General features: G+C 53.1%; 1 protein-coding gene across 2 annotated transcripts; it reads left to right on the top strand.

Annotated features, from left to right (window-relative positions):
- Nucleotides 1–12,054: 12,054 nt before the first annotated feature.
- SP7 (Sp7 transcription factor) lies at nt 12,055–20,624 on the top strand. 2 transcript variants are annotated; one of them, XM_036915238.2, is made up of 3 exons: nt 12,055–12,399; nt 12,887–12,914; nt 17,594–20,624. In XM_036915238.2, the coding sequence occupies exons 2-3, from the start codon at nt 12,894–12,896 to the stop codon at nt 18,866–18,868; spliced, it is 1,296 nt and encodes a 431-aa protein (XP_036771133.2). In that variant the 5' UTR covers nt 12,055–12,399; nt 12,887–12,893; the 3' UTR covers nt 18,869–20,624. The 2 variants fall into 2 exon arrangements, with proteins under 2 accessions (XP_036771133.2, XP_036771134.2); XM_036915239.2 differs by lacking the exon at nt 12,887–12,914.
- Nucleotides 20,625–22,461: the final 1,837 nt, after the last annotated feature.

Genomic DNA, 22,461 nt, shown 5'->3' with positions numbered 1-22,461 from the left:
TTTTACTTCTTTCACACAACACTCAGTTTTTAAGATTTATCCATGTTGCCATAGATAGATCTAGCTCATTGCTCTGTTGCATAGTATTCCCTTAGCGATGGAGAGTTAGCATACCCATACCACAAAGCCATTATGAATATTCTCATGTATGGCCTATTTTGTAGTTCTGTGCAATATTTACTTGTGGTGATGATTCTAAAATAAAAATCTGGCCATTTCGTTTCCCTGTTCCACATCCTTCAATGACTCCCATTTCCTTAGGATAATATAAACCACAAACTTCCTAGAATGACAAAGGAGTCAAGGCATTTGACATCTCTCTGAAACTTCCCTTTCCTTCATAAGTAGACCTAAGGATACTTGCCTAGTTGCTGGGCACCTGTAAAGATCAAATGAGCAGCTGCAGGCTTAAATGCCACTGAGTCCGTAAAGAAGCATAAAAATGTTGATTTTATTAATAGATTTATCTTTTAATATGTTTTTCCCCCTTCAAAGTGGGCTTCATGTCTATTTTAGCTAGACTTGAGTGGTGTGAAAAGGTGGGTGTCAGGGAATGGGCAGCCCATTCATCAGACTTTCCTGGCAGCCCCAGACCTAGCATCAGCTGGGTATTGTGAGGGAAGAGTGAACAGGCTGGGGGCTAGGGGATCTGTACACTTTCTGTATGCTGCTGAGAACAAAGATCAGGACTTTATTTTTTTCATTGATTTTCATTAGCTCCTATAACCTTCGAAAGAGACTCATAGTAGGTGCTCACTAAATGTATGTTGATTCATGGGGAGAATCCAGACTGCCAGCCTAAAATCTGGGAAACTAGCTTTGTCCTTGTCCCTGGTGCTAGTGAACCAAGGGGCGTGCATCCATGCTCCCCAGAGTTTGCCTGTCTACTTCCCTGCCTACCTCCTTTCATCCCCATCCACCCTCACCAACTCTCCCTTCTTCTCCCCACTTCCCATGTGTATCTTCTACTCATCCTTCAGGTTTCTACAACAGCAGTCACCTTCTCTGGGTAGTCTCCCCAAGTCTGAAATGGGTGCTACTCGCCTAACATTCGGCACTTACAACAACAGCCACATGACAGGCAGTGAATTCTTATATATTATCTTGTTGGTCTCCTATGAGGGTCACTTACCTCCATTTTACAGACAAGGAGACTGAGGCTCACAAAGTTTGCACACCTAGCAAGTAGTGAGCTTGAATTCACACTGTAGTATGTCTGAATTCCAAGACAGCACACTTACCCACTCTGCTTAAAAGTACCTCCCAGTGTCACAGGAGCACAGCTGTTTACTATGGTTCTCTCCTAACTAGATTGTGCACTTCTTGTTAAAGGCTATATTGGACACTGCTAGCACATACCTGGCACGTGGTAGATGCTTAGGAAATGTCTGTGAAAGGCAGGCAGCCAGGTAAATGGGGCATGAAATAAACCCTTGTTTGCTGAATTCTGGCCTGGAAGTCAGGATACCTTTGGACCTTTGGTTAGTGCCTTGCCCTCTGATGAAATACTAGGGGAAGGTGCAGAATCAGTCCCACAGAATCGTACCAATCTAAGATTTCTTCCCACCCAGCTCTTGCCTCAGCAATGCCAGCTCTGCCACTGCCCCTTGCAAAAAGGTGCCAACGCTCTCCCCCTGGCAACAAGCCCTAGAGGGTGGGGTTAGGTGGAGTCCCTGAGCAGCTCACTCCTGCCACCTGGTGGTACTGAGCAGCCTTGCTCAATCTTTTTTGTGGATCTAGGGAAAGTCTTGCCGAAAAAGTCCAGAAACTCTACGTACACTGCCCTTCGGGTTTTTCTTTCTCTGGAATCCCTTCCCATTCATAGCACAAATGGACACTCCTGATATTCCAACACACTGAGATAAGCTGGATGGAGTTAAAGCCTTTAAAGATCCTAAGCTCTGAAAAGATAGTAGTACACACCTCTAGTATAAGGGCTTTCAGGACAGAAGCAATACTAAAAGTAAAATAAGGACAAGTAAGGATGGGCCACAAAATTCTGACTTCTCTTATGATAATTACTTTAATGTTTTTGCTTTTTTTATTATTATTATGGTATCATTAATATACAATCACATGAGCAACATTGTGGTTACTACATTCCCCCCATTATCAAGCTTTTGCTTTTTAAAATATGAAATAAATTATCTCAAAATCTCTCCTTGTTCTGTCTGCCCCAGCTTTGTTGCTCTGTGAGATAAGCACTGCTGGGCACCACTGGGTAGCACACCATGACCCCACTTTGGGAAAAACAATCTTCCTAACTGAAGCCTATAGGCTACTTGAGGGCAAGGGTTGTTGTATTTTATAAGTTTCTGTCTTTTCTGGATTCCCAGTGCCTGGAAGAAAATAGGAGATAATAATTGATGTTTGTTTTTTGGTCTTTACCTGAAATGAAGTCCCAGCTGGCCTGTTGCAGGATCCCGGGGAGCTCATCCCTGCCTTGTCCACAGCCTTGCTGGGGGCCGAATGCCTGTCTGCCTATCTCTCTGCGTCTTTAGTTTTTCTCTTTACAAGTCAGAACCTACCTGCCCCCCCACCCCAAGAAAACCTGATTTCGGTTCCAAAACAGGATCTTAAAACCCTAGAATTTTAGAGCTGGAAGGAACCAAAATATTAATGATCTCTAGCATTTGTTGAATCCTATTTTTTCAAATGGGTTTTAGAATAACCATTTTGAATTTTGCCAAATGTCTTCTTAGCATATCTATTCAACGGATGCTGTGATTTTTCTCATTTAATGTATTAACATGCTTTTTTATTAATGGATTCTATTATTAAAGACCATTCTGTCATTACTGAGGTAAATCAGATAAGGACCTTCTAGAGCTCTGGAGGTCTGTGGTTCTCAAGTAGATGTAGCCAAATTCATTTATTTTTGTATAAGGAAACAGAGGCACTGAAAGGTAAAAGTGGGTTATCTGTGCTTTCAGATAAGGTCTCTAGTTAGTTCATGTATCTTTTTTAACCAGCCAGACTGTTAAGATGCCAAAGAGCAGGCACTGAAAGTCCTGTGCTGTGTTTTCTCTATAATATTTCACCCAAGGGGCCACTCAATAAATGCTATTGACTACTAAATTGATTAATAGGCTTTTATATGGAGCTAGAGCAAGAAGTTGCAGGCTAAACAGGAAGATGGAAGATGATGGTTATACCAAAGAATTTCTAGATAGACAGAGAGGTGAGCCATTAAACAGGTGAGGAAAGATGGCTTGAGGTATCCCCCTCCCCAAGTGGGCCTGAGAAAGACGAGAATATGCCTTTGAACTAGGCCCACACTAGACTGAAGAAAAAATACAACGATGTGGCCAGGATGATAAACTTTGGTTCTTCTTATGATTATCATATTCCCTCAACTTTCTATGGTGACCTTGTAACCCAGATGTCCCACAAATTTACAATGTCAAATATTTCCCCTAAACCAGTGAGATGTTCTGAAAAAAAACAGACTATGTATCTCCATGCTTAGCTTTTCCAGTGCTATGTTCCATATTGTATCCATGCCCAGATCTGTACACTTTCTGGCATAAAACAAACTCCTGGTATTAAAAAAAAAAAAAAGAATTAGGCTCTTGTACTGGAAGGGCAGTGGGCAGAAGAGGTTAAGGCTAAAGAATGGGTTGAGCGATCCCTACGCTCTTCTTCTCAGCCACCCTGGCTGAGGTAGAAGGGATCGTGGGGAGCAGTGGTGGAGGGTGAAGGGCAGGCTGTCACCAATGACGCCACAAGCCCCAGGTTCCCAGGCCCCTAGAGCTCCCTGGAGCTGCATATTCTTGCCCTTTGTCTCTTGGCTGCCATGAGTGAGCCCACTATATGCTCCTTCTCCAGGAATTTAGAAGCAGCTAGAAGTGCTCAGAGGGTAGCACTGAGGGGGAGCAGCCCAGAGTTCCTCTACTCCAGTCTCCAGGATCCTGGGGAAAGGGGTCAGGCCTGAGAGCCATCAGAAGTGAAATGGAGTGGTGGGTGTTATCTGGCAGGACGTAGATTTAGATGCCTCTGTCTGTCCCCTTAGCTCTGTTAACTAAGGACTCCCTGCTGTCCCTCCCTTGTATTCTTGGATTCCTAAGGTTTCCTTAGCTGGTAGGAAAGGGCTAGGGTCCAAGGAGACTTTAGAGAGGTAAAGACTGAGTAGAGAGAGAAAATGTGATCATCTGTGTGTTTGTTGAATGTGTGTATGTGATTTTGTATGTCTCCTTCTAAGACCTGGCCCCTGTGGTTCATGAGTGTCAAATGCCCATGGGTGTGTGACTGTGGCATGCAGTGTGTGCCTTTGTTGTGTTGGGGCAGGGGCTCCCCTTGGTGTGCATGTGTTGGAAGGGGGTGATGGTGAGAGCCTGGCTCCCTCTCCTCCACCCCCATCCCTGCTCCCATCTGGCCTTGATCAACCAGTCCCTGGGGAGGGAGCCGCGGTTTCGGATACAGGAAAATGTTCCAGGAAGCGGCCACTGTGCTGTGCCCAGCTCTGGCTCCCCAGCGGAAATTGTTCCAGGAGGGAGGGGGGAAGGGAGTGTTGAGACAGGATTAGAGGAGGAGGGGGTGGCTCTTTTGGTTCCCCATCCAGGGGATAAAACAGGATAAGTTGATGGGAAACTCAGGTCAGCCAGGAACCTAGATGCTGCTACCTAAATAATTTAATGCAGGAAAATTGAAAGCCAGCAAAGAAGATTCCTTTCTTACCTGGTTCTCTTTCTAGTGACGTTTAAGGATGGGATCTGGGTGGCTCCTGAGGGTCCCTTTTCTGGCCCTGATATAATGTACCCAAGCTGGGGACAAGGACACTTGGGTCTTGTCTGAAAGTGGCGTGGCTTGGTGGTGGTGGTGAGCATAGGATTCAGCCCCCTCTCCTCCCCACTGAGGAGGTTTTGAAGCTTGGATCCAGGACTGGGAAGACTGCCTAATTGGGATAATAGAGGTTAATGGGGCGCCTAGAGGGAGTGGCCACGCTCCTACATCAAAGAGGCCAGCTCTTCCCAACCACCACAGTTGGAGGTCACAGCGGGAGGGAAAGGGGCGGGGCTCCGGGCCAGCCAGCAGGGGTTGCTCTGGCCCCTGAATGCCGGTCCTGTCGAGCCTCTGACCACTTCTTCGCTTGTAGCTACTTTTGCCTAGAGTGCTGTGGGGAGCTCGGGATGGGGGGACGGGAGAGCCCTGAGATTCAGACTCCTCTTTGTGTGGGGCGATGAGGAAGAGGAAGCGCACGAGAGGCTGGCAGCCTCGGGTCAGTGGGATGTCAGCGCCGCCGGAACCTCGGGCACTGCAGGGTCTAGAGGAGGACGCCTGGGATCCAAGTCTCCAGAAAGCCAGGGCTGGGGCGGCCGGACTGCTCTCCTAGGTTCCGGCCCTGGAGGACAGACTGGGCGGGGCCGCTGGGGGCGCTGGCTGGGGCGCAGGGGAGAGGGGCACCCGGAGCTCCCCCGCCGCCTTCTCTCCCTCCCGCGGGTTGGCGCTCCCTCTCGGGCTCTAATCGGCGCGGCGGCCGCAGCGGGCAGAGTCAGCGCCGCCAGTCTCCGGGACGCGACTCCCAGCAATTGCGGTCAGGACCGCAGATATGCAGCTGCCTCCTGGCCCGGGCGCCCGGCCCCGCCGGCCCCGCCCGCGCCCCACCTCCCGCCGGCCGGCCCCTCCTCCCCCTCCCGGCCGCGCGGGGACACTGAGGCACCGCAGGGAGGCCACAACCCCGGCGGCCCTGAGCCCAGCCTAGGCTTCGAGGGACGTCTGGGGAAGCCCTCGGCCTCTCTCCGCGTTCCAGACTTCACAGTCCTTCCGTTTGGGGCCACCTATCCCCACAACAGCTGGGGCTGGGGCTCAGACTTCCCAGTCCTGCCTTAGCTTAACCGCTCGCCTTGCCTGAACCCTCCTGGCGGAGTCAGGCAGTGCTTTGAGATCAGGAGGGAGCGGGTGTGTGTGTGTAGTCTGATTGCAGGCGCATAGGGACAGGGTGGTAGTGGTGGTGGCCGAGTCCCAAGGACTCTCATAAACATTTAACACTGGCAGTGGAAAAGGAAGGATGGGGAAGGGTGGCCTAGGCAGGCTCCGAACTTACAGAGCAGGAGAGAAGAGAAGAGGAGGAGGGGCGTGGGGAGAGGCAGGAATGGATGAAAAAGGGAAAGGAAATAGTTAAGGAAGGATGAGGGCAGAGTGTGTGTTGGGGGTCCTCCTGGGAGCCCAGGTCCTCAGGTACTGCATGGCCCCTTCACTCTGCTGAGCAGACCGAGCGACTGTCAAGGGCCATTCTCAGACCTGAATAGATGCCTCTGAGAGGCCTGCGCTGTGTGCCCTTGCACACAGAGGCACACACATCAAGGGAAATCATTCTTGACCACTCCCTCTCCCTCACTTCTCACATCCAGTCAGGCACCAAGTCCTGTCTACAGCACCTCCTAAATATCACCCTTCCATTTACTTCTCCTCATCCCCTCTGCTGCTATAGGCCACTTCTCACCTCTTCTCCCTAGACCATGGCAACAGACCTATCCCTTTGCCTCTGATTTTGCCGTCCTTCAAACTCTGACAATACTTATAGGCACCATTTATGAAACAACTACTAGGTGCCAGACACTGTGGTAAGAGTTCCACATGTATTATTCCTAATCCTTATAACAAGCCTGAGAGGTTGCTGTGTTATATTTTCCCATTCTGAAGAACAATCTAAGGCATCAAAGGTTAAGTTACCTGCCCAAGCTTACACCATAGTAAATGGTTGATTTACCCAGAACTGCCTGGCTGTAAGCCCCTATTTCTTTCTAGAGGAGAAAGCCAGGGTCACCTTTCTAATATTCAAATATTCCCACTGGGATCAAGTTCAGTCCCTCACACAGCTGATTAGATCTTCTCCATTAGCCTCCCCTCTCTGCTCTGGTCACACTCAACTTTCAGCATCTCAACAGTGTTGTTAATCACTTAAACTTCTGGGCCTTTGCATATATTCTTCCTCTGCCTATAAACACTCTTCTTCTCTTCACCTCACAACTCCTATTCATCCTTCAGTTTCTTTACCCAGTCATCCCTTCTTCCAGGGAGCCTTCCATGAATCTTCAGAACTGACTTAGAGCTATTCTTGTCTCCAGTAACATCCAGTACTTACTCTCTCAAGATACTTCCTACTCTCTACGGTAGTTGCTGGTTTGTGAGGCAAGGTGCCAGGTCTGCCTTGCTCATAGTTACAAGACTGAGCCCAGCCCTTGGTGCGTGGCACAACACAGGTACTTGCTGAGCATTTTGCTGAACAAAGGAATGTTCTTCAGGTCCAGTCTACATCTAAAAACTGTGCCCCCCAAGAAGAATTGGAGCAGGTTTGGGAAGGTGGGGGAATGTGTGTCTTGGATTTTGAGAGCTCATTTCCTTGGGTTGCTCATCCCTAAGAATTGAAGATGTGATCAGCATCCCATAACCCCAAGTTCTCTTTGTTTAAAGACACTAATATAATTCATGTATCAAATTCCAGGGTATCTTTTTTACAAAGAGGCATTTCCTCGAGAAGACCAGAGTCTTAATTCAACGCTGACCTGTGAGATACCACCTACCTAGATCAGCTTCCCTTGTTCCAGGATTAGACCTCAGTCTTCCCTTTCCCCTCCAATTTTCCTTTAATTGCCTGCCATCCTTGCTCCTTTCTCCCCTTCTCCTAGTATTTCCTTTCTGATTCTGATCTGCCTCCCCTGAAACTGCTCATGTCAACTAAGGAATTGTATATCAACTATACTTCAAATATATATATAAAGTCAACTAAGGAAACTGAGGCTCAGAGCAGAGGAGAGCCAGGGCTAGCATGGGAGTCCTGCCTTGCAACTCTGGTGCTGGAGAAAAAGATAGGGAGACTCAGCAGAGAGGGAGTGAGTTGAGGTATGCAGGTAATGTGTAAATGTGTATATGTATGTGTTGGGGTAGGGAGCTTCTTTTCCAAACTGTCCTACACAGAAGTTGCTGACCTTTTAACAGCTCCCTTTTAGTCCTCATGTGTCCTCAGCTTTGCCTCCTAGAATTGGATCCTCTTCCCCAAGCTCCCTGAGCCCAGGCTCAGAATGCTAGGTCAAGGCACTATGTCCGCATCCCAAGACCACCACTGGCTCTCCACACCAGCCAAAGAGCACGTTTCCCTGGTTTCCAGCCCTACTGCTTTTGGAGGACCCTACTGGATTAGCAGCTCTCCTGTACAGTCTTATCTGTATCCCCACTATCTCTCTTTTCTCCTATGTCTTTCCCTTTGTCTTTCTGTTTCCCTGTCTCTGGGTGCCTTATTTCTCTGTGTTCTCTGTCACTGGTGTCTTCACTGGAGACAAGGGCTGGGCCTGAGTGCATGGGGGGTAGTGGCCAGACCAGGGGCCCGGGACATGAGTGCAACTTTCCAAACTTCTCTTCCAGGCCCCTGTGGTTGGGGAGCTCCACAAAGGGAGAGATGAGTCAGCAGGCCGCAGAGCAGGGTGGGTCTGGGTGGGGGGTGGGGATGCCAGGGTTCCCCAGGGCCAGGGAGTTTGTTGGGCCATCTGGGTCTCTGAACTCTGGTGGATACAGGGAGCAAAGGATCAGTGAGTCCCCCAAAGGCACACTGCAGGTTCCTACACTAATAGGATTCACAGGCAGCACTTTGTAGGCCCGGCAATACCCTCACACCACTTACACCTCCAGATTCTTGTAGGAAGAGGGGTTCCTAAAGCCTCTCTAGGAGACCTCAGGGATCTCTGGAAGTGTAAAATCATAATGATAGGCCTGTGCGTATGTATGCAACACTTGCCGTTTATGTGAATGTGTAAGTCCCTGCGATGGGTATTCTAGGTGATGAGTCTGTCTGTACATATGTGTACTGGTGTGTGCATTTTTGTGATCAGGGATTAGGGTTGGTCTCTTGGTGTAAACATCATCCATTTGTATATGTGTATATGTCACCATGTACTGAAGTAGGTGACTGCAGAGAAATACATGTTCATAATTCAGTGTGTGTGCAAGTGTGTATCTGAGTGTGTCACTCATTAGGTATGTATTAGACTATGTGTCACTTTCTGTATTTCAGGGGTTTCTGTTTCCTATTCACTGGTGATTCTCTCCAGGGTAGCCAGACCTTCTGTAATAGCAGCAAAGGAAGGGTTAGGAGTCCCTTTGGATTAGGGCTGCTGTGGGAGCCCAGCATAGGAGGGCAGCAGAGGGCAGTGGGTGTGGGAGGAGACAGCCTCCCTGAGTAGGGGGATAGAAGTCTTCCACTCTGCCCGGTTTTCATTCCCTCCCCCCACCCCCAACCTTTTCAAAAAGACCCAAGACCTTTAGAGAGCACTGAAGCAGGTTCCAGATTCAACCTCCTCTAACCTAGAAATCCCACTGATTCTTCTAGGGGAGGGAGGGAAGGGTGCAGTCCTGTGGTTCAACCCAGTCCTGGGGTAAGGGATCAGAAAGGCACCATCCCACCCCTTCCTTCAGGGGCGTCCTTCTCTTGGAGCTCAGTGTCTGGGTGGCCATGGGAGGAGGCTAAGGGGCCCCCAGGGTGGTGGGGGGTGGTGGATAGAAACCAGATGCCTAGGGGGTTTATACTGGAAGGACCAGAGCCGCAGTTTCTAGCCGCCCCTGCCACATGGCGCCTCTGCCTGGGCTGCCCCACCCCCTGGGAGGCTGGGCTGAGGGAGGCCTGTGTGGGTGGAGGCAGGTCCTTGACGGGGCTCCCAGTTGCTGCCCCCTGTCCCTGGGGGCATTGTGAAGGGGGTTGGGAGTCTAGACCCAGGAATACCAGGGCCTCAGCTGGGCTGTAGGACTCTCTTTAAAAAGAATATGGGAGAAGTCAGAAGCCAGGGTCCTGAGGGAGGCAGCTGGGGGCTTCTGGCAGCGCCTCTGCCTGGCTTTGGCACAGACCTTTGGGAGGGGGCTCTGTCTACACACTATCCTACTGAGCGTGACACATCAGGGGCCTGAACTCACATCTCTTTGGGGTCCCTTCTCCTTCCTTTCCCTTCCCTAGCACTCCCGCTCATTCCCAGATAGGATTAGGGAGTAAGGCCCCCAAGGGAGGTCGAGAAGGCTGCTCTCCCTGCCGCCATCTCCTCTCCCCAGCCCTGCACCTCCTTTCAGCCTTTCTTTTTTACCCCCTCCAGTCTCTTCCTTTCTTCCCCAACCTAGTTTGAGCCCCAGTCCCTTCTCTCACCTGTCATCTCTTCTGTAGTCTTGGAGTCTAGACTTTTCTCCTCTGCCTCAGTTTCCTGCCTGATCTAACCAGCCAGGCTTTTCTGTTGGTGGTGCAGTACTTTCTTCTTCAAAGCTTCCCCTCTTCCCAACTTCTGAGTGGGGGGCCCCAGAAATTCATCTGGTAACTCAGGCTCAAATGTCCCCCCCACCAGGGGAGACTGGGGGGTCACTGGGACACCCCACCACGGGAACTTCCTCTTGGGCAGATGGGTGGGGTGGCCCAGTAATCATCTGACACAATTATGCACTATTTATACTGCATCCCCACCCCCCACCTGCCTGACCACTTAAGCTCGGCCTCCTCCAGCCTTGGCTATGCCTCCGGCTATTTTCTCTGCCCTGTCCTGTCCTCCCTAAGCCATTGTCTCCTCATCTCTGTTCCTCTGGGCCTGTCTTTTCCTTTTATATTTTTTTCCTGCTCTCTGGTTTTTTAAAGCCATGCACCTGGTCTTCTGTTCTCTCTCTCTTGTATCTCATAGCATCTCTTCCAATTCTCTTGGATTGCTTCATTTGTTTGGTGTGTCTTTCAGTCTTTCTGTATTTCTTCTTTTGCTTCTTTTTCTTCGTCTGCCAGACATCCTGGTTCCCTAACACTTTCCCCAAAAGCTGGGCCCACAGGGTTCCTTGGGAGGAATTCACACCATGGGGCTGGAATCCAGAACTCTTGGTCCTTACCCTGAACTTGGATCCTGCCTGCTGGTTAAACTGACATTAGCCCTCCCTGGACCTCCATCTGCTCCCTCCACCTCTTCACCTTCCCTTTGGAGAGCTGGGCTTACAAAAGGAGCAAGAAAGTGATACTTAGGAGGAGAAAGTGAGAGGACTGCACTGGGGAGTGGAAAGGCCAGGGCTCCTTCTCTCCTACTGGCTGAGCTGGCAGCAGGGAGAAGAGTATGTTGGGGAATAACTTGCAGAACAAGCCTGACTGGCAGATCCCCTCCACTGGATGATGCTGGTCCCACCACTTGGCTGCCCAGTCTTCTCCCTCCCACAAACTTACCTCAGCACCCAGGTTTCAATTAATACACATTTTGGGCTTCTCTCTCTTAACCTGGTTGACCTTCTTTCTCTTTGTCCCCTTTTTGATGAGAAGGCAAAGTTGGAAGTCCTGCCTAAGCTCTAACTTCAATTCTTCCTGCTGTAGAGGGAACTGATGCATGGCAATGAGAAAGGGAACCAGGAACTACCTTCCAGAAAAGCATGATCTCTCATGAGAATGATTGGTCCAGCAAAGGATGGAGATTTGGTGTGTGGCCAAGAGGGGCCTGGGGGTGGTAACTGGCAAGGAATGATGGAGGCAAGGTCATATCTTTTAGGAGGCTTAATCCAAAGGGGCTAGGCTTGGACATGGATGAGTTGACTCAGTGACCTTATACCCACCCCACTTCCACTTGAACTCCCACCCTCCTAAAGTTTTCTCAAAATCAGAAGATCCAGGTTCTGCTCCACAAAGTAAGGTAGGCCTGGGGCTTACTTTCCAGGAGTGAAACTGAGGCATTGGGAAGAAGACTGGGGAACTCTTAAAAACTTGTGCCAACCCTTCCCCAACTCTCTGTCCCTTCCTCCAGGCCTTGCTTTAGGATCTGCCTCAGTGACCCTAAAACTTTGGGTAGTTGAAGCCTCCACCCCAGACCACACCCTACGTCTTGTCTCTCACAGCAGCACACACATACATGCATACACACTCACACACTGCTCTCCTCATCTAGAGGTGGGTGACTGGGGAAGCAGGCATCTCTGTGGTTAGCTGTGATGTGGGGGGGGTGTGCCTCCAGCTGTGCCACTGTGCTCATTTGTGTGCAATTTTGTCTGTGTTCATTCATGACAGTGGCTGCGCCCGCGTGGGCAGCACTGTGTGTGTATGTGCGTGTGCCGGGATCATCCTGTGTATGTCCCTGAGTGTGTATGTCAGTGTGTTCCAGTCTCTCTGTGTGTCGTCCCCAGTCCCCCATCCCCCCCTGGATCTCTAATTAGTGGTTTGGGGTTTGTTCCTTCTCCCTCCTGTTCCTTTCCTCCGCGGCAGCCGCGCGGCCTCAGCAGCAGCAGCAGGAGCCACGGGAGCAGCAGCTGGGACTCCGGAGTCAGCGCAGGAGGGTAGGATTGGAGCCTGAGTGGGAGCAGGAGAGGAGCTGGCCGGGAGAGCAGTGGAGCCCTTCCAGGCCCCTCAGGCCACCCCTTGCCTGCACTCCCCCTGCCAGAAAGGAGACCCAGGACACCTAGCCCCAGATACCGCAGGTACACGGTACTGGGAAGCACTGGGAGGGCTCCCCACAGATGCCTGTGGGATTGCTGGGGGCCGGGTGTGGGACACCTGGGCCCACCATACCTTCAACCCTGCCCCTCAGCACCCGCTGCCCTGACAACTTGCCATGTCCCTACCCCCTCCTGCGTCTACCCTTTCTCTGGAAGCCCTGTTTCTCCTCTCCCGCCCAGATCCCTTCTTTGGGGAGCTTAGCAAATGGAGCAGGAAATTTGGACCCTCTGCCTCCCTCTCTCGCCCTGCTCATTGGATCCGGAGCCTTCCCCACTGGGAAAGCTGTAATTAGAGGGTGGATCCCTACAGACAGAGAGCAGCCCCCCCACCCCCCACCTCCCAGTCCCTTCTAACTTTAGATCTCTTCTCTCCCTTTCTCCCATTCTCCCTCCCTCCCTCTCACTCTCCCTCTCTCTCGGCTCCACTGGCTCTCTCCATCTGCCTGGCTCCCTGGGACCTGTTCCCCAGCCTCAGGATGGCGTCCTCCCTGCTTGAGGTAACTGTCCGCTCCTCCCCCAGAACACCAGACACAATCCTAGCTGTCCTAATCCCTACCTGTCCCCCACTTCCCAACTCACACTGGCAGTTCCTGTGGCGCTTTTCACTTCAAGGGGTCCCCTCTGGTGAGGAGAGAGGAGTGGGTCGGAAGATGGGGAGCAGAGGGCGGGAGAAAGGTTTGGAGAGAACAGGGCCGGGGTGAGAAGGCAGTCAAAGGAAGAGGAGCAGGGATGAAGTGGCATGGACCCAGAGGTCAGCCAAGGCACACCAACTCTGAGGAAGGGAAAGGGATGGAGAAAGGAGGAAGAGGAGGGGAAGTGGGGAGAGAGGGGTGGGGGACAGATAAGCTCGGCAGGCAGGAGGAGAGAAAGCCAGGATGGGTTGGGTGGGCACAGAGCTGCCCCGGGTGTAGTGCCTTGGGGCTGGTCTCCTGGAGCCCCGTAGCCTAAGTAGTGCCCTGTCAGGTTTGTATGGAGGCAGGGGGCTGTGCTTCTGGACTGGTGTGTGTAAGAGAGGAGGAGAGCTAGGAGAGAAGGGGAAGGGCAGCCCTGTGCATGTGAGGGGGCTGACCAGGGGAACTGGGTCCAGGCCTGCAAGGGAACTGAGGAGGAGGGCCAGGGTCTGAGGCCGCCTGCCCGGCTCACAAATATTTAGCTTTCAGCCAAAGACAAACTCAGCTCTATTTTGGGAGTGGGAGGCTCCAGGACAGACTGGGCCACTTCTCCTCCAGACTGAGACCCCAGCATCCCTTGCCCCTGGCACTGAGGATGGAGGAATCTGGGGTACTGTGGGGGGTCAGGTGTGGAGTTTTGAGAAATCGCTGTGTTTTCTTTTTGAGAAATCAGGGTTTCTGAGGACTCAAGGTGAATAAGCAGAAAGGGGGATCTCATGGCCATTCAGAGACTGTTTGAATGTCCTGAGTTCTTCCTGCTTCTGGGTCTGTTTCTCTGTCACCATCTCTGCCTTGCATTCTGGGTTCCTTCACAGGAATTTGAGACCAGAGAGCCCTCTCTTCAGGTCAACCCCTTTCAGTAGCCTTGAACTTTCTGTATCTTTGGACCCCTCAGAAACCCCCATCTCTGCTCCCAGTGCCCTAGGTCAGGTCCCAAGGGTAATGGGCCAAACAGGAAGCCACCCCGTTCAACCTGTAGGAGAGGTATGTGTGCAGTGGAGCAGGCATCTGTTAATCAGCTTCTGAGCTCTGGGCCTGAGTGTGTTAGAATGTAAAGCACCCCTGCCTGCATGTGAGGCTGGCTCTGTGAGAGCTCAGGTGTGTGTGCAGCAGCTGCGCTGTCTGAGTATCTGTTAGTCTGAGGGAGGAATGGTATGTGTGTGTAAGGCTGGGAATAGTGAGTTTGTGATTGAGTTTGAGGGAGCAGCATGCAAGCCAATGGGGTGGCCACTAGGCCCTTTGTCACTGCTTGATATCCAGTCAAGGGTGCCCAGGTGCTGTGACCTACCTGCCACTGCAGTGAGGGCAGATTGCTCACCCTGCCATCTCCCCACTAGACTTTATATTGAGCCATTATTGAAACATTGTGGTTGGTCTTGAGGAAGCTGGAGGACCAAGGTGCATAGAAATTCCAGGTCCACCCAAAGCAGGGACAGTGTCAGTGGGCGTAGGCATCAGGCCAGAGTTGCCAACGTGGCATAGCATGGTGCCCGGGGGAGGGGCTGGCCTAGTGGCCTGCTGGAAAGATACAGGATTGGGGGAGCAGTTGGCAAGAGGAATGTGTTGGGGAAACTGGGCTTCCATGTCCCTCACCCACTGAGAGCTGGAGATGTCCCCAGCACAAAGGCATTCCAGCCTTTCTGTCTCTTTCTCTTGTTGGTTGGTCAGAGCACCTCCCTTCCCTCTCCCCTCCTCACCACCCCTTCCCCCACCCCAGGGGGCTCTCTCTGCACTGGAGGGATGAGTGGGTGGGAGACCGTGGGGTTCAGAGAGCAAAGTAGCTGCTGCTTGGCTGGAGGCTCACCTGGGCTGAGTGAAATGCAGGGGAACAGGCCGGAGGGAGAAATGGGAGAGGGGGCTAGGTGGGATGGAGACTTGGAAGTGGGGAGAACCAAACAACTTAGGAGCAGGCTGACGGTATAGAACTAGAAACTGGGACCTTGGGTCGGGGGGTGCTCAGAACCTAAGGCCGGTCTGTCTGCAGATGTACAGTGAGCAGTCCAGTGGAGGTCAGCCCACACTGAGTTCCCTGGAAAAGGGGGATTCCTTGCCTGGCTGCACATCTGGGTGAGAGAGCTGGGACAGCAGCTCCTTATATTATTCTTTCTCCAGAGACCCCTTTTCAGTACTTTAAACCTGTTTTCCTTGTCTTTTAATGGAGGGTTGGGTAGAGACAGGAGGAAAACAGGAGAAGGTGGGACTCCTGGGCCTCTGGAAAGGTAACACACTTGACTAAGCATGGGGCACCTATTTAGAACCCTCATCAGGACCCTCTCTCCAGTCTTCAGGAGGGCACAAGCAACAGAAGGAAACTAAGGCTGTGGTGAGCTCAGCCAGGTGTCCAGCTCTTGGCCTCTAAAAACGTCTGAGTGGGTCTGGAGCCTGGCTCCCCCTTCCCTGCCCTCAGGGCCATGAATGCTACCATTCCCCAGGGTCGGGGTCTCTTGGTGGCTCGGGGCTACTTGCCTTCTTTCACCCCTCCTTCCCTTCCCACAGCTGGGTGGGGTCCCTGGGCTTGGCTGAGGCCCCTGTGGCCACAGTGCGAGGGCCTGGCGGGGGGACGGCGTCGGCGTTTTTAAAAATAAACCGACCGCAGGGAAACCAACGGAGCCGGGCAGGGCTGGGCAAAGGGGGGAGAAGCGGTCAGGGGGAGAAGGAGGGAGGAGCAGCCTGGTCTGGGGGTTTTCTGGGGCCCAGCACCGTGGTGGTTTCTCCTAGGTAGGAAATCTGCCTCCTTCCTCCTCCCCTTTTCACTCTCCTTCTTTCTCTTTTCCTGTTTTCCTTTGCCTTCCTTCCCAGTCCCTTTCTAGCACCTCTTTTTGTTTATTCTGCTTTCTTCTCTCCCTCCCTTTTCTCTTTTCACCTTTCTGCTCTTTGAGTTGCTCTTTTCTGCCCCTTAATGCCAGAGGCCCCCCTTTGTTCCCTCTTTTCCAGCTCCTGTGGGGCTTTTCTGTCAGTTCCTTACCCTGAGCAGGGTTTTCTGCTCCCTGTGTCCTGTGTCTCTGCTTCTCTCCTTCGCACTCTATGTTTCTACCTCTCCCTTCTACCAGGACTGGACTCCTGCCCCATCAGCTACCCCGCCTCAGCCTACCCCCGGCTTGGGAGATTGGGGGGACTCCAGGGAAACTTTGGCTGGGGAAGACCCAGGCTTTCACCATAGCCAAATTTGAGGAAGCTCTTGGTGACTCAAATATGGGAGTCTATGGGGTCAACAGGACCCAGAGAAAGAGCAGGGGTTGTACCAGGTTTGCCCTAGGGGAGTAGTATCGGAGTGGTGGCTGCACACGCCCCTCACTGCAACCTTAAGACCCCAGACTCACCTCCACGATTGGTGTCACACACACTTGCATGCTAGGAGGTACCAGGGAGGTCTGGGAATCCTGGATTCTTGAGTTCTTTTTCAACTTTACCAGGAAGGCACCAGGTACATTGGCTTCTGAGGACCCCAACAAGGGAAGTGTACAGGGTCAGCTTTTGAGAGCATCTTTTTTAGAGGTATTCTCAGTAATGGATGCTTGTCTATGCAGCCAAGGATTGTGGAGGGTATCTCCCAGGGAGGGGTACCAGGGGCTCCTCAGTGATGGTGATGTCATGGTGGCTTGGCTTGGTAATGGCAGCATGATGAGTGTCAAGGGCATTTTGCCTTTCCTAAAGACCCCCATGCCCCTCATCTACATATCTTCCTTCACCCACTGTGCTGGAAAAGTAGAAAAACTGGCTACTTGGTGGGGAGGGGCTACATGTTAGGGATACTGGACATGGAGGGGTGTGGCTGTGAGCCAGTATCTTAGCCACCCCAATTCCCTGCACCAGAGGGCATGAGGACTTTAGGCTCTTCTAGACTTCCCAAAGGGGTACCACCTGGCTCCACAAAGCAGGGGGTGCCCACTGCCTCCTTGAAAGACATTCTTGCCTTAGCCACAGCCCTGGCTTGGCAGCAGCCCTGTTCCCTTTCAATGTCCCAGTGTCTCCACCATCGCTTCCTCTTGCTCCCTAGCCCTAGAATCCCTGCCAAGAGATTCCTTACCAGGAACATTAGGATGCAGCCTCAGGGAGACCAGACCACTGCCTTAGTCAGGAGCTGAAGCAGGAAGTGGAATATGGGGGTAAAGCTGAGAACCTGGAATGGAAGCAACTCCAGTCCCCTAATACTTTATCTTCTCCCCATGCTATTCTTTGAGCCTCATCTTTCCTCTCCAAGTCCCTGACCATGGCCTGCGCCCTGAACTGGCTTCCAGGGGCAGGGTCCCCAGTTCTCACCTGGTCCCCAGTTCTCACCTCACCCAGGGACTGTGTCTTTTCCCTGCTCTTCTCCAGGCTATTTAAAAAGTATCTCCTATTCTTCTCAAGCTCTGGGTGGGGCCCACCACCTCTAATTCTCCATCCTCCACAATTCTTTTCCTGAGGGCTTTTGTTTGTTTTCCCCTCTCTCTAGGTCTCAGTCCCAGGGCTATGCCCTCCTTTTGCGCTTCTCTCCCCTAAGCAGTGCCTCCCTCTCTCCACAGGAGGAAGCGCACTATGGCTCTAGTCCCCTGGCCATGCTGACAGCAGCGTGCAGCAAATTCGGTGGCTCCAGCCCGCTGCGGGACTCAACAACACTGGGCAAAGCAGGCGCCAAGAAGCCATATTCTGTGGGCAGTGACCTTTCAGTCCCCAAAACCATGGGGGATGCCTACCCAGCCCCCTTTTCAAGTACCAATGGGCTCCTATCTCCTGCAGGCAGTCCTCCGGCACCCACCTCCGGCTATGCCAACGACTACCCTCCCTTTTCCCACTCATTCCCTGGGCCCACGGGCACCCAGGACCCTGGGCTACTAGTGCCCAAGGGGCACAGCTCTTCTGACTGCCTGCCCAGTGTCTACACCTCTCTGGACATGGCACACCCTTATGGCTCCTGGTACAAGGCAGGCGTCCATGCAGGCATCTCACCAGGCCCAGGCAATGCTCCTACTCCTTGGTGGGACATGCACCCTGGGGGCAACTGGCTAGGTGGTGGGCAGAGTCAGGGTGATGGGCTGCAAGGGACACTGCCCACAGGTCCTGCTCAGCCTCCACTGAACCCCCAGCTGCCCACCTATCCATCTGACTTTGCTCCCCTTAATCCAGCCCCCTATCCAGCTCCCCACCTCTTGCAACCAGGGCCCCAGCATGTCTTGCCCCAAGATGTCTATAAACCTAAGGCAGTGAGCAACAGTGGGCAGCTGGAGGGGAGTGGTGGAGCCAAACCCCCTCGGGGCGCAGGCACGGGGGGCAGTGGTGGATATGGGGCCAGTGGAGCAGGGCGCTCCTCCTGTGACTGCCCCAATTGCCAGGAGCTAGAGCGCTTGGGGGCAGCAGCAGCTGGGCTGCGGAAGAAGCCCATTCACAGCTGCCACATCCCTGGCTGCGGCAAGGTGTATGGCAAGGCCTCACACCTGAAGGCCCACTTGCGCTGGCACACAGGAGAGAGGCCCTTCGTTTGCAACTGGCTCTTCTGTGGCAAGAGGTTCACCCGTTCCGACGAGCTGGAGCGCCACGTGCGCACTCACACCCGGGAGAAGAAGTTCACCTGCTTGCTCTGCTCCAAGCGCTTTACCCGAAGCGACCATCTGAGCAAACACCAACGCACCCATGGCGAGCCAGGCCCGGGCCCCCCTCCCAGCGGCCCCAAGGAGCTGGGGGAGGGTCGCAGCACAGGGGAAGAGGAGGCCAGTCAGACACCGCGACCTTCGACCTCACCAGCACCCCCAGAGAAAGCCCCTGAAGGCAGCCCTGAGCAAAGCAACCTGCTGGAGATATGACCTGGGTGGAGGGTCTCCAGCCCCAGAGCTGCCCTGCCAGCCTCTCCTGGCTCTGTGGACCACTGCTTATCCCTCACTCCCTTTGGCCCATGCATGCTGCCCCTTGGGGGCTCTCTACATCCCTTCCCTGGCCATTCTGAGCTTGGGTTTCTCCCAGCATGCCTCCTCTGCTCATCTTCTCCCCTTGCCATGAGCCCATTCCCCACACTCTCATCTCAGGCCATCACCTTGTGCCTGATTCCTGCACTCTGGATTCCTAAGTTGTCCCTGCTCATAGCTCTGCTCCTTGGTTCTTACCCCACCAGCTTTACTTGCATTCCATTTGGGCTCCCAACACTTTCTCCATCTCACTAACTCCTTGACATGCATCCTTTCTGCTTCCCAAGCTTATTTACCATATCCCTTAGCTTCCAGGCTCCTGTCTTCCCAACTTACTTTCCATGCTCCAGAGCGTTCTTCCTTTTTACAAACACGATGATAATGATCATAATGATAATGATAATTTATTGCCCCCTGGTGGCCTCTTCATTAGGGACAAGAATTAGGGGAATTGGGGTTAGTGACCTGACAGGGAGTAGGGTGCCAGAGGGGGGCAGAGCAGTGGGGATCTGATCCCAAAGATGGGGTGACCCCAGGGTCAGGGAGGCTGCCCCCAGGCCTGTATATTTAACCCCATGTTCCAAGAGAAATGAGTAGTAATAATAATAATTCTATTTATATAAGTTATGATGACAGGTCAGGTAGGGTGAGCTTGGGAGAAAGGAGGTCCATTTCTGCTATAGAAATTTTTGCCAAATGTATCTCTGTTTAGAAAAAGTGTTAGGGGTGATCTTGTTAATAGAATTTCTATCATCAGGGTCTCAGTTAAGGGGGTTTCTCTTTTAATGGAATCTCTGTTAATGGGGTTGGTTAGCTAGGTCTCTGCTGAAGAGTTGATTGGGAATCTCAATTTGGTGATCCCTAATATTCCAGCCTCAGCCAAAAGCTGTGAAACCTCAAGTCCTATGGAAGGGAGGACTGGAATGTACCCCAGCTCCCTTGACCCCAGAGCAGGTTTTTCCACTGCCCCAACCCTGATACCATGCCCCCATCAGGCAAATCCCTTGTTGCCATGATCACAGAGAACTTGCAACTGCCATCTTAGGCATGCTCTTCGGGGAAGCCCACCTAACACGGGGACATGGGTTTGGAGGTGTCTATCCTGAAGAATAGGTGGGGAAGGCTTTCTTTGGGATCAGATTCAAATAAATATTTATTGAGTGCCTATTCTGTGCAAGGCACTGTGCTAGGCTGGTGCCTAGAAGCCATGAAAAAGAAGAATTTACACAGCTAGGAGGACAGAGGTTCCCAAGCTGATTTGGGGGTACATCCACAGGTCCCCAACCTGGGACTTCCGATGCTCCACCTCCAGTGACTTTTAAAGCCTCTTCGTGCCTTTCGTGTGACTTTGGATCCTCCTTTTCTATCTCCTGCTCCCTCAAGGCCCCAAGTTAAAAGGGTTAAAGCCGCTGCGGCTTGGGGAGAGGGTAATTATTGCGATGGGATCATACCCTCATGGAGTTCTTTTTTTTTTTATTTAATAAATAAAAGTTCGAGTTTAAATTGTGTCCTGTTGAGATAAGGGGAAGAGGAAGGGAGAAGAGTGAGTGAGCCACAGGATTTTTCCTCGGAAATCGGGACTCCCCATGGGCATTCCATCGTGCACGTATATGCAACGTTATGCCTGAGGTGGAATACTTCGCCTACCAGGCCCTCGGGTGGACTGCAGTTTTTGACTGCCCAGATCTCTCCGCAGAGTTGGGATGGCGGAGAGGTTTCTTCCCCGGCTCTTCCTCGGACTCTGCACCAACCGACCCCGGCCAGGGCGGTGACCCCACCCCAGCGCCAGCTCCGCGGTCTCAGCGTGCACAACTGCGCGGCCTCGGCCGCACAGTGGGGCGGCTCCCGGTGGGCGGACCCGGCCTGGCACGTAACCCGCCCCTTGCCCCCGGCCTGCAGTCAGTCGTGCCCGCCACGGAGTTAGCGGCGGAACAAAAGCCACTCTGTGGCGTACATGCCCCAGCCACAATAGGGCTTTGTGCGGCCCCCGCTCCCTAGGGCTCTCCCGCTGGGCTGAGGGGGCGCCCAGGCCGCTCCCCCCGGCCTGGGCCCAGCTGTGGGCGGCGCCCCCGTCCGACGTGCCCGTCGCAGGCTCCGCAGAGGCGCTGGAGGAGGGGGGAAGCGGTGCAGCGAGTCCGAGGCGGCCAGCAGGCCGGGCTCGGGTTGCTGACTCCCTCCCCACCCAGCTGCCGCGCCCACCCCATCCAGGTGCGAAATCTCCTGCCCTTCGGCGGGGTGCCGCGGCTTCAAAGCCGCTTTGAAGAAGTCCGAGGCCTGAGGGCTTCTCCAGTGGGCCGGCGGCAGCGGCGGAAGAGAGGCTGGGGAGAGGGGCTGGGGCGGAGGAGGGCAAGGGACTCCTGGGAGCTGGTCTTCGAGGGGAGGAGGCGGCCCGGAGTGGACCCCCGGGCTGGGCAGGCTCCTCGGGACCCCCGAGGCCCTTGCCGTCTCGCCTGCCCATCTCCGCCGGGCCGGTGCCAGCCCCCGCCCGCCGCAGCTTCGAGGTCCTCCCCTCCCTGGCCACGCGGCCGCTTTCATCTTCCCTAGACTCCGCTTGGGGTTTTGCTGGTTTCTGGAAGATAAAAACCGCCTCAAATAGCGGCGGCGCTCTGCCAGGACAAACAGGGCCGGGCGGGCCATGTGCGCCTGGTCGCCGGGCTTTGGCGGCACGGGGAAGGGGTGGCGGGCCGAGCTCCAGGCACCCAGGCTCCGGAGATGCCTCTCGCCTCCCGAAGTGGGGGGCACCTTTTAGAAACCTCGGGCAGCGGCCTGGGAGCTGCTCGGTCTCCCGTATAGGTCAGAGGGAGGGACCTGCGGAGAGCCCCCGCTAAGCGCTCTGAGTACCCGGGGCGGTGGGTCACAGTCGTGTCGCCGGACCCCCGCGCCCCCTGGTGAAGTTAGCGGGTAGTGTGCTAGGCCTGGACTTGGGCCTCCTGAGAGCCTGCGAATTGTAAAAACCATTCAACAAACGTTAATAAGCAGAATAGAGGAGGTGGCGGCGGAGTATGAATACATAGGACTACTCCCCGCTCCAGTTCACATTATTGGGTAAAAGGCAGGCAACTAACCGCTAATTATAACACAACCTGTTGGTGAAAATCAGGCTTCATCTCAGGGAGGTGGAAGTTGCAGGCCCAGCAGTGGGCCTGTTGTGATTTTTCGGGGCTATCTGGCTTTGGATGGTGTCATGATTGAAGGACAAACAAAAATTTCGGGGGTGGATTCTCTCCACTAATCTGTCAGAGTCACGGACTCCCTCTTTTCCTTCAAATCTGCACTGCTTCCCCTTCTCAAGGAAAACTTCTCCAAAAGAGTTCCTCCAAACGAACCCTACTTTTTACTTTATGCTCTTTAAACATTCTGTGACATTCCAGGTGACAGTGAACTAATCTAGCAAATTAAACTAGGGCCACTAAAAGTGTGGTCTGTGCAGTATCACTGGGAGTTTTTTGGAAACAGGCTTCAGAGCTCTGCCCCAGGATCTGCATTTTAGCAAG

Source organism: Manis pentadactyla, chromosome 10 (genome assembly GCF_030020395.1).
Source record: "Manis pentadactyla isolate mManPen7 chromosome 10, mManPen7.hap1, whole genome shotgun sequence".
Classification (NCBI taxonomy): Eukaryota; Metazoa; Chordata; class Mammalia; order Pholidota; family Manidae; genus Manis; species Manis pentadactyla.
Note: the sequence above shows the minus strand (reverse complement) of the source record. Positions and strands in the feature narration are given on the sequence as shown.